Raw genomic sequence first — 12,302 nt, forward strand, 5'->3', positions numbered from 1 at the left:
ATCCTGATTCATCCTCTGAAGTAATACCTTACAGTGGTTCCAGATGCTAAACAGAAAAAGAGAGTAAGGAATTTGATAAACACCTCAAAGTAGAAGTATAAACATTTCACTGCAATGTTCTGCGCTTGTTTTAAACTGATTTCCTTATCGACTTAAAAACAAGTAGCTTCATTTGAAACATCAGTGTAGATTCAACTGAATTAAAGGTTCAAGAAAATTTTCTGGGAACAAAATTTAATTTATTTAGAAAGTGTATAATTTTATTTACATTTATGTTTTCATTTTTTTTTCTATTTAAATGAAATAAAACTAGGCTCAAATTATGTTTCTTGAAGCGCTGTTTCAGTTTTAATTGTTTATGTTAATGTTAAATAATTAAGAAAGTTGTACTAAAATTACATGCATTGTGAAAACCCCAAACACTGTAGAATGAAATATGAGTAACATCATACCATACACAACACAGCAGGAGCTGGTGTTAGCCTCTGTACTTGTATCATAGTCAGAATTTCAGGCATCTGTCCTTCACATGCACCGGCATAAAACAACCTGAAAAATATATATTAGATCTTCAAATCACATTTTAGTACATTTTTTTACTCTGGGTACCATAAAACTATTTTTTTTTAAGTTTATCACAAACTTACTTTAAAGATTTCTTAATCAGGCAAAAGACTTTGCCAGGTAAATCAGTATTCATATATTAATATTATTTAAATAATTAATTACTAACATAGATTGTTTGAAGGAAACATTAGTAAAAAAACCCCCTCATTCTGATTATGTGGCTACAAATAAATATTAATAATTTGGCAGAAAATTTTATTTATAATAATGTAAAATATATTGTACAGTGTTATAAATAAATAAAATATATAAAATATTTTTGTTACTGTTAAGTCTCTATTTTTAAATTAAACTAGCTGATCTTTAGTAGGTTAGTTAGGTTAACCAAGCTAAGTACTTTGTTATAAGTGCTCTGTTTGGGAGCTGTTAATCATCTCTTAGGATCATCTCTTAGGTGATTCAAGTAAAAACAATGATACATTGATAAATTCAAGTACAAGTGTTCAGATAAACAGAAAAAGAGGACATAATTTGTTCGGATAGGGATCCTAGAAAGTCTTCGCGACACAAGCTTATAAGAGACAACTTTGTAGACAATATCAGTGACATCATTGATGACATGAGTGACACTTATGGAAGTGATGAGGATATCACAGACTCGTGGACAAATTCCTTCCTGTGGCAGACAATCCCAATTTTACGCAACCTGAAATTATCACATCCTCCTACTATGAATATATTGCCTCTATCGAATCAGTTTGAGCACCTTCCAGTGGAAGAGAGTAGCCAAGAAACCGAACAAACAAAAGTTGTTTGACCGCTAACAATAATCCTTTAAAGAATAATGGACATATTAAAACTGTATGATTTATTTGGGATGGTTGTAGACAAATCTGAATACAGTGTGCCAATATTAACCAGTAAACAGCTTCGGGTAATTTCAAAAGATGTAGATGTATATAAGAAAATTATTGATTTGGTTCGTGGACAAGGCCTAATAGGTCACCACCTTCACAAGGCAGGATGTATGGACATCCCAAGTGGTACTCAAACACCTACATTATTCAGTTCCAATAGATGTTATAAAGGAGGACATTGAGAGCCATGGACACAAGCTCCGGAGTGTTATTAATATCAGACATCGGGTGAAGAAAGAGCATCTGCTAACCTTCTTTGTTAACCTTGAACAGCAGGGTAACAACAGGGAGATCTTCAACCTAAAATATATTGGGAACTCTAGTGCCTGCTTTGAAACACCTCAGAGCTCTCTTGGGATAGCACAATGCACATGATGTCAGAAATTTTGGCATACAAAGAACTATTGCATGTGGCCATGCAGATGCGTAAGGTGTGCAGATGAACTTAGAATTATGGACTGTGTCAAGAAGGATAATGCTACTCCGGCAACATGTACAATCCGGCAACATGTAGGAGATCTTGGAATGAAAGGAGAGGCTCTTATATGAGGAAAGATGCTCCTCCTTCAGGATTGCAAGCAGGAACATTTGACATCAATAAGTAACTTTCCTTCTTTGAATCAGTCGCAAGAGGACTCAAAAGGTCGAACTTCTGATCTTCCTTGATCTTATGCTGCAGTTATAGATAACAACGACTTTGGTTATTCTGGTGGCGCAGATAAAGTAGGTAACCTAGCAGCTAAGACTGAATTCTTGGTACAACAAATCGGTAGTCTGATAAGCCTACTGACGAACGTTATTACAAGATTTGTTAATGGCAAGTTCTTTAAGAATTATGACCTGGAACGTCAATGGGCTAGTGAGTCAAAGGGAGGAATTGGAATCAATAATAGTCACATAATTTTTAGCCATCATACTTATTTCCAAATCTCACTTTACTGACCGTAACTACTTCTGTTTTAGAGGTTACAAGATCTGCACTATTAATCACCCAGATGGTAGAGAACATGGTAGCACTGCGATTCTGTTAAAAACACCTAAAGGCATCACTTGCCTCCAGGTTTTAGCACGAACCACATTCCAGCAACCATAGTTGAAATATTGGACTGGCTTGGACTAATCGTACTATCTGCAGTTTATTGCCCTCCTCCTCATCATGCAGTCACAAATGGATTGTTTTCGAAATTCTTGATCACTTTGGTGCCTGTTTTATTGTGAGAGGTGACTGCAATGCATAGCATGTACTCTGGGGATCTCAGCTCATAACAACTCAAGGGAGGGCCTTGAAGAATAGTATTGACAATCTGCAGCTAAATGTAATTTCTGGACTACAACCTACATATTGTCCTTCAAATGTAATGAAGGTGCCTGACTTATTAGATTTTTATATTGTCTCAGGAGTTTCTCAATTTTACACCATTATTGAGAATAATTATGATTCCTCATACAATCATTCACCGGTTCTGCTGATCGTTAGCACAATGGTTATAAAGAAGAAGGAATCCCCAGTGCTGCATAATAAGGATGCAGAATGGGAATCATATCAAAGCTGGGTGAAGGACTGCTGCCTAGAGCAGTAACTTTGAAATGCCCAAATGACATCGATGATGCGACCCAGCAACTGAACCTTGACTATGCAGGAGGCAACCTGGCATTCGACTGCTGAGAGGAAGCATGGGGGTCAGGAAGACACAGACTATCCAAGAGAGCTAATGAATTTTACTGGTACTAAAAGAAGATTTTGAAGAAGATGACAATTATGCAGGAGACCTAAGGATAGGACAGCTATGAATAAGTGTGCCTGTAAGTTAAAAAAACTGATAAAGAGTATCAAGAATGAGATGTTTGTACACTATGTAGAAAGTATTTTCCCTTTGAGTAGAGATGACCATTCATTGTGGAAGATCATGAGGAAACTTCTTTAGCCTCAGCTCTCATTTCCACCTTTAAGGACACAGACTGGATGGTTTGTTGTGACGATCAGAAGGCAGAACTATTTGCTGAACACCTAACCAAGATCTTTCAGCCAAATGAGATGGAAGGAACAAATGATGTTGAGATTTATGAATTCTTAGATAGCCCGATTCCTTTATGTCTACCTACATGGCGTTTCACATGTGCAGAAGTGTCACAAGCAATCGTGAAAGTAATAGGCTTAAAAAGGCTCCTATGTTTGATTTAATAACTCATAAGATGATATTTATTTTACTATTTATGGCCATCCAGTACATAACATGCCTCAACAATGGCATCCTTTGTACAACACATTTCCAATCAAAATGGAAAGTGCCACCAATAACGATGATCCCAAAACCAGGCAAACCTGTAGATGATGTATCTTCATACAGAACTATTAACTTTTTACCTAATCACTCTAAGATTTTTGAGAGGCTTTTCCTTGGACAAATTTGACCTATTTTAGTAGACAAGGTTGTTATTCCAGACCACTAATTTGGTTTCTGGAATGGGCACTCCAGCATTAAACAAATTAATAGAATTGTTGGTGCCATCACCAGTTGTTTAGAAATGAAATAATAGTGGTCAGTGGTATTTTTGGATATACAACAAACAGGCTTTTGATAAGGTATGGTTGCCTGGTCTGCTTAAAAAGCTTAAAATGAGCCTGCCACAACCATATTTAATATTATGCAACTACCTTGACATATAGTTCTCACAGGTTAAATATGGCCAAGAGTTATCAGGCTTTTTTGATACAAAATTCAGGGTTCTGCAGGAATCAGTCTTGGGCCTGGTTTTTTATTCAATCTACTCTATTGATCTTCCTACCACAGAAAATATCACTCTTGCATCCTTCACTGATGATTTGTCGATTATGGCAGTTGACATTAACCCAATAGTAGCATTGAAGAAACTGCAATCAGAGTTAGACCTTCTCAGTGAATGGCTAGTCAAATGGAAGTCCATGTTATACTGCAAGGTCAAGTCATGTGAAGTTTGCGATGAGGAGGGGAGTTTGCCCACGAGTCTGCCTAGATGGAGTTCACATTCCTCTTTCTGGCAACATATGATAGCTAGGACTTGATTTGGATCGCTGCCCAACATGTAAAAATCACGTGAGAGAATATAGAAAACAATTAAATATCAAGCTTAGAGGGTTGAAATGGTTATTAGAAAGGTCTGTATTATCGTTAAAAAACAAACTGTTGTACAAGATACAACTTTGGGGTATGGCAAGCAATAGCAATATCAACATCAACCAAAGGTTCCAGAACAAAGTGCTGAGAAACATTTCGGAGGCACCATGGTTTGTGAGGAGATTCACGACTATCTAGATAGGGATGCCATCTATTCATGAAGAAATTTACCGAATAAGTTCAAAATATGCACTTAAACTTAACACGCACGAAAACCATCTGGTTGTTAACCTTTTGGATAATAGTGAAGATGTGAGACAACTAAAACGTCTGCATGTATTGGATGTAGAAGCTGTTGTGCATTGAATATCATCCTTCTGTTAATTAAGTTTTTTTATATATGACTAGTGTTAAATTTGTTGCCTTCTTTTTTCTCTTGTATGACTTGTGACAATTTTTTTATACTTAGTTGCTTCTTCTGTTTTGTTAACCATTTAATTTTTTTTATTATATTTTTATTAGTTATATCTTTTATTTTACTGTACTGTGTTTAAATCTTTACTTTGTCTTGGGAGGTATCATTGCATACCTCTCTTTCATGTCATTATTACTGTAATTTACTTATAGTTTCATTGTTCAGGAAACTGATTGTAAATAAAGCAATACAGAAAAGAATAAAATAAAATAAAAATAATAATATTTTTGTGTTATTTTTAAAAAGTACAGCTGTGAAGATCTCTTATGCACTCCTATATTAAATTAATGTTTTAAATTGTTAGGGGTAATAGAACACTTATTTTGTTATTAGCAATTGATATTTTTATTAGTATAAACTTATAATTATTCAAATAAAAAAATTTTCTTAAAATTATTCACCTTCAATCTAAGTTTTTGAAACAATAATGATACAGTATACTTTTCAGTAAATGGTTTACTTTCCCAGAAATCAAAGTATATGACGAAAGCATGTATAATGTAAAAAGATAGATTGACACAGCACAGTTTTTATCCAACTCTTCCAATAACTAAACCCTGTTAAAGTTCAAAATATCATGGTTTGTAATTACAACTTTCATAGTATTTTGTTGTCATCAACAGGAGGAAAACTGAGTTTCTGTTTCTATTCTCATCTGACAATGATGGCAAAAAATTATTATTGTTATTTAGAAAACAAGGTATTTTAAACTTAAGTATGTGTTTTTAAGAAATATTCAAATGTTTCCAAGAATCTTTGTACTACTGTAAAATATTTAAAAGAAGGATAATTTTTAAGTAAAAGATTCATAATTTAAAAATTATTTTCTGCATTGTTAAATTCTTGACTTAAACAAAAAAATTCAATTAGCATATCAATACTGTCATTCTAGTATTATGTGAAAAAAATCAATGATTATCAAAATAACTAAAGAGATAAAATAATCTTTGTGCAGTGAGAAATTTCATTGAGAACAGCATTATTTTCTTTTTTTTTGTTTTTGACTACCTAATGAAAGAAGTAGAAAATTGTTGTAGAAGACTGAAAATAAAAGATAAAAAAATCTGCTAGTATCACAATTTTTTAATTCTTGCATATACTTTCATTTAGTCTGAAGAATTTGAATCGGGTATAAAGCTGATGGTTCCCCTTCAATTCTCATTTTTGATGGACTTCTTGATAATCATTGTTAGAATTTAATAATATACAATCCCATTTGAATAGTATTTGAGGCATACTATTTCAGTGATTATTGGATCACCTTTTTATCGAAGACAGATTTATTTATTGTACTGGACATCTTATATCATAAAATATTTAAAAAAAAAAAAAAACATTATTAATAGTTTTACACCATACAGGAGTGGTTTTCTCCTTGCCTCTTCAGTTTGCATAACACAATTTGCAGACAAAAATAAGGCCTTGTCTTTTATTCTTTGTTCAATACACCCATAACTTATCATACTAGTCAACATAAAATTTGGAATTGAAAAGGGAGTAGGTATTCTATATAGTATTTTATATGTTGAATCTGAATATATTTTCTGAATCAACCCATCACTTATCTTAAGTAACAACCCCTTAAATTTATTTGTCCTTTCATTTGTGGAACAAACAATACAAATAAGTTTGTACTTCTGTATGGCTGCTTATTCATATCTGATTTATATTGTAATGCTTGCTGTAATCCTGTATTTGATACATACTTGCTGTGTTTTTTAAGTGTGATAGTGGTTTTATCATACACATATTATATAGATTGTTTCATAAGTGATGCCATAAATTTAGTGAAAGATCTTTATAGCAGAACAACCTTTGGTATTATTTTATTGAACATAAAGATTTGTTAAGTTATATATATATGTGTATGTGTGTGTGTGTGCAAATGCGTCTCGCTCCATCTTTTGTAGACTTTGAAACATTGCAGTCATAGATTTGCTTTTTTGAATAAATATCTGGCTACACATATAACATGAAGATTTTCTGCCTTCAGTAATGTATTTGCAATTTTGGTAGTTCATCAAGAAATTTCTGGTCTATGTTATATTTTTTTTCTTTTTAAAACCTACTTGCTCAATCAATTTATTTTCTTCTTATGTGTTTGATCTTCACTGTTGTTTTCATTGTTATCTCAATGATTGTTTGGTCTTGTTTTCTATTTTTTTTTTTTTTTTTTTTTTACCCAGTTATGTTCCATCTAGTTATTCATACCTAGTGTATGTAAAAAATATATTTTCCCCAGCTTTAAGTTTAAAGGATTAAATACACAATGTGGAGTGATGAGATGAACAGCCAATTTTTGTATACAACTTCTTTGCAAGAACTCTGTATACTAGAAATGAAATGTAAACTTCTTTCTCTCCCAATTTTAATCTTTAGAAAAGTAAATAAAAATTGTTTATCTCAACAATAGAAAATTCATTATAATGTCAGATATTTTTTGACATTTTTCAGACATGCATTTGGAACCTATAGTGTGTTACTTCCTCACCAGTATGCAGATGATTTTGGCACTTTGCCTCTTTGGTATTCAACAAGCTTCTTTCCTAATATCCTAGATTTCTAAGCAACATTTTTCTCTCATTTGTCAGGAACAGGCTTCATGTTTCTTTTACTTTTTATCAAATTCTCACAAGTAGAACTTATAATAAATTTTTATAAGTTTACTTAACTGCTACAATTTTATGCAAGCTTTATTTTTGTTATATTTTGCGTTAAGAGGATGAATTTTGTTTACATGAAAATTAACCAGATGGAATATTATTGTGTTATGCATTCTGTAGATATTTTTCTTTTGAAATGTATAATTATATTGTGTGTGAAATGTATGAAGAAAAAATGGTTTTATTAAAAAATAAATAAATAATAAAAAACAAGACTATAATTGCTAACTGGTAATATTAGTATATTAATATGTTAAATTTGTAAAATAAACCAAGGAAATACAAGGCAAAAATAATGAAATTAAATAACTCATTAAAGGATTAACTTTTCTGAAAAAAATATCATTAGTAAACTTTTCAATGAACTGAGTTTTAATGAACTTCATTATTTATAAAATACATATTTAATATGTTTAACAAAAACAATATCACATTTAAACTAGCATGAGATTAATTTTCTCATAAGCAATTTTTAGTTTCATTTTCATACAGTATTATACAAGAATCAGCATATGAATATGTTATTAGAATTTATTTGATAGGTATTATTAGAACTCAATAAAAGCAAAATTGTGATCCATGTTTACAGTTAATTGTGCAAAACATGAGGAGTGAATTTTTGTGGTTAATTGAATTAGGATCTTTGAATAGAATTAAAAGGGCAGGTTAAGAAACAATCAAAACATTATTTCCCTAAATATTTTCATACGAAGAAATTAATTAGAATAAAGGTATAACTGTGCCAGAAATAGAAAGAAATAAGAATTTATGTAATTTGACAGAATGGCATAAAACTCAATGTATTTTATTAAATTTGTAATTTATATTTTACAAGTAAGCACACAAATGCACATGCGTGTGCGTGCGTGGACGGGTGTGTATGTATGTACATGCATGTACGAGTATGTGAGTGAAAAAGTGTACACAGAGCGTTTTATTTTAATCACTCCAGGCGATTTTCTCATAAACTACGCACAATAAAAAAAAAACTTACCTAAAGAAAAGTTACTCAGATTGGAGAGGAACACCTCACAATGGCCTTGGATTTCACTTTGACCTTATTTCAAGGTTAACACGACTTTTTTCAATCGGTATAACTTATTTTTTATTCCCACCAATGAAAAGAGTAGAAAATTTTACATTGAAATATCTGATCATACATATGAACTTGGGCCTTTTTTAAGGTCATACAGTTATCAATCAGAAATAGTGTTATATGAGTGACAGTGTTATACGAGTTACACATTTTTGAAGATCATACAATATATTCCTGGAATATTTATATGCTAGGCCATTTACCTCACAAACTATGGAAAAGAGCATAAAAATGACTTTATACTATTGTCTAACACTACCTCTGATGTTAGATTACTATATATATACATATATGGGAAAATATCATAAATTAATAAATAGGTTCCTTTGGTAAAGTTGTATGACACATATTACCTTTCTTTTAAAAATAAATATATGAGTAAATATAATTAACTCTTACTATATTAAGAGATATATGAGTAATACCAGCTGTCTGAAAATTATTCAAACAACTTTGATATCTTATTAGAAAAAAACAATTTTTTTTTTAGGGGGTAAAAAACGCTTTCATGTTCATCACCTGGGTCAAATATACCAAAACGGCCCCTTTGCAGATATTAAAATGATAATAAAATAAGGTTAAAACTAAGATAGAAATAAAATTAAAATTGAAATAATAAAAGAAATGTAACCATTAAGATAAAATATGTAACACGATAACAAAATAAAATTTACGATTGATTATCATTAAATCTTATGAAGTTCATTTTTTCTTCTAAGAAGTAACAATACCCGGTCTAGTATAATCCCTAGGATGTGCCGAATGTCCCACGGTAATTTAAATTTGCGATATAAGGCTACATAACATATGCAGTACACAAGAATGTGGCGCACAGTCAAGTGGCTGTTGCAATGTACACATATTGTTGAATTTTCTGCCATGAGTAGGTCTGGTATGTCCTAATCGCAATCAGCACAGGACCACTTCCTCTTGGCGAATTTTTCTGCTAGAAGAGACCCCATAGAAACACTGTATCCTTGATGTGTTGAGTTTATTATCTGCTGTAGCAGTCCAGTCACCTTACCACCTTCTTTGAAGAGTATGTTTAATGGAATTAATAAAATCGGTAGTTGTAACTCAAGTGGTGAAAGATGGTTATCTACATTCATCTTTAGCAGCAGAATCTATATGTTCGTTATCCAGGATTCTCACATGGCTAGGGATCAAGCAGAAACTCACTTGTGAATTGTGATGATTCAATTCGGCAATTGTATTACTAATTTCAAGTAATGGGATAGGATATCTAGAATACAAATAAAAAAGTAATACTCCTATTAATGAACAGTTTGCCTAGAATTTAAAAAAAAATTAATAGTCCTATTAATGAACGATTTGGCTCTCTTTAACAGATAACTCATAAATTTTCTCTTGGCAAATACTATAATGCTGTGATTGCATATGTCAGTCGCCATGAATTCACAGATGAAAGCACAATGCGTAGAGTGGTGTATTGAAACAAAATCAGACACTTAAGTTCAATACAATTTTAGAACTATATATAACTTAAAGCTACCTCCTAGAATAAGTATTCAACTGGCAGTGTTGAATATAAGAAAGGGTGCAGGCAGGTCTAGAACATAAGATGAAAAAATGGATATCATTTCAGTCTTTTGTTTGTAGCCCTGAAAAGTCAACTCTGAGTGTAGCGCACAAATTAAATCTTCCATCATCTATCATTTTTGATGTTTTGAAGAAATATGTAAAATTGCATCCTTAAAAATATTAATAAAATTGCAGCACATTACATCACAAGATCACGCTGCTAGGAAGAAATTTGCTGTGGAAATGATTGAAAGAATTGAAAATGATGATTATTATCTTAAAAAAGGTATGTTCTCAGATGAGAATACTTTTACATGTTTGGAAAAATGAACCTTCAGAATGTTTAAATATTGGGTTCAGAGAATCCACATTAAATTTGCAGTATTAGAGCCCAAAAACTAATTTTACTTTGGACTGCTTCACAATCATGTGATTGGACCTTTTTTTCTTTGTAGAAACAGCAGTTAATGTGAATATCTATCTGCACATGTTAGAAGGATTTTTTTACTCGCAGCTTGAAGAGTTACAACCCGAAATTATATTCTAACGAGATGGAGCGCTGCCACGTTGGGGTTTATTAGTGCACGAATCCCTCAAAAACATATTCCCAAATAACTGGTTTGGATGTGATGAACCGATTGCTTGGCCACCTCAGTCACTGGTTATAACTGCACGTGAATTTTTCAAATGGGGTTTCTTTCATCAAGGATAATGTATACAAAATTTGTATAGTGAATATTGATGACCTTAAGGAGAGGATTGTTAACACATTCAAACTCATAGATGTGGATGTGTTACAACAAACGTGGTATGAAACTGATTACCAGTTAGATATTTTGCGAATGGTACACAGATTGAATATCTTTGATTGCAGGTAAAAAAAAAACTTTCACTTTTAATGTTTCTAAATTCCTACAACTTGTTTTTGTGTCTTAATAAACAACTATGTACTCCATGTCAAAGGTGTTCAGGTTATTCATGGATGCTTGGTATTAACTCATTCATTAACATAAATAACTATTGAATAAATAAATTCAGTTTGAATAAATAAATTAGATTACTAATCTAATTTTAGTAATCTAATTTTAGAATAAACAATTCTCCACAGTAGTTGAAGAAGATCATAAAATATATTTAATTTAAAATCTGTGGCGCAAAAGAAAGTAACAGAATGAGTAAAGACATTTATAATATTAGTAGGTTATGTTTTAATAGCTAATTACTGTTTATACAATATAATACTAAAACTTTTCTTTATATAGCCACATATACATAATTACTCAGTTACAAACAAGATTTAAATATAGCACAAAAAAATATCTTCCAAAGTGCATTTTCATAGATGCAAGAAGTGTGCATTTTTATTTATTTTCTTTTGAAATTTTATTTTAGTAAAATCACAGAACTTTTTCATTATGCTTAATATAATTTTCCAGATCTGTGAAACACAAAACTCTAATTACAGTACTAACAAAATTTAAACATAATTGATATTAAAAAAAATAAAATAGCAATCTTTTTCTTTTAATTAGTTTCATTAATAGTTATTTTGGTTAGTTTCATAAAATACTAACTAATCATTTTTCTCAATACAAAAATTTATCTAATATAAAAATATACTACCTTACCTTGAGGATGTGAGTAAAATCCCATTAACAGCACCGAATGTTGACATAGCAACAAACACTGGTATTGTCCATGCTAAAACTCCAAATAACTGATTGGCATAGGTCTACACAAAGAGAAACAATAGATATGCAAAATAAGTTTTAAAGTTCTCTATACTTTATATTTAATATCTGATATTTCTGAAAGATATGACATTTGAGGAGCTTTGGAACAATAACAAACATATCGATCAAATGAAATTTTTCAGAAGGCAAGAAAAACAGAATATCAGCAAGCTATATAGAAGTGATAGAATTTACTATTACACAACCTTCCTGG

General features: G+C 31.4%; 1 protein-coding gene across 2 annotated transcripts in view; it reads right to left on the reverse strand.

Annotated features, from left to right (window-relative positions):
- The window catches only part of LOC142331198 (Y+L amino acid transporter 2), a 256,055-nt gene that overhangs the window by 16,661 nt on the left and 227,092 nt on the right, over positions 1 to 12,302 (reverse strand). For both annotated transcript variants that reach the window (XM_075376944.1, XM_075376937.1), the window contains exons 8-9: positions 11,984 to 12,087; positions 453 to 549 (exon numbers count right to left, since the gene is read on the reverse strand). In XM_075376944.1, coding sequence (XP_075233059.1) covers positions 453 to 549; positions 11,984 to 12,087 — 201 coding nt within the window. The remainder of the gene's footprint in view (positions 1 to 452; positions 550 to 11,983; positions 12,088 to 12,302) is intronic.

Source organism: Lycorma delicatula, chromosome 1 (assembly GCF_047948215.1).
Source record: "Lycorma delicatula isolate Av1 chromosome 1, ASM4794821v1, whole genome shotgun sequence".
Taxonomy (NCBI): Eukaryota; Metazoa; Arthropoda; class Insecta; order Hemiptera; family Fulgoridae; genus Lycorma; species Lycorma delicatula.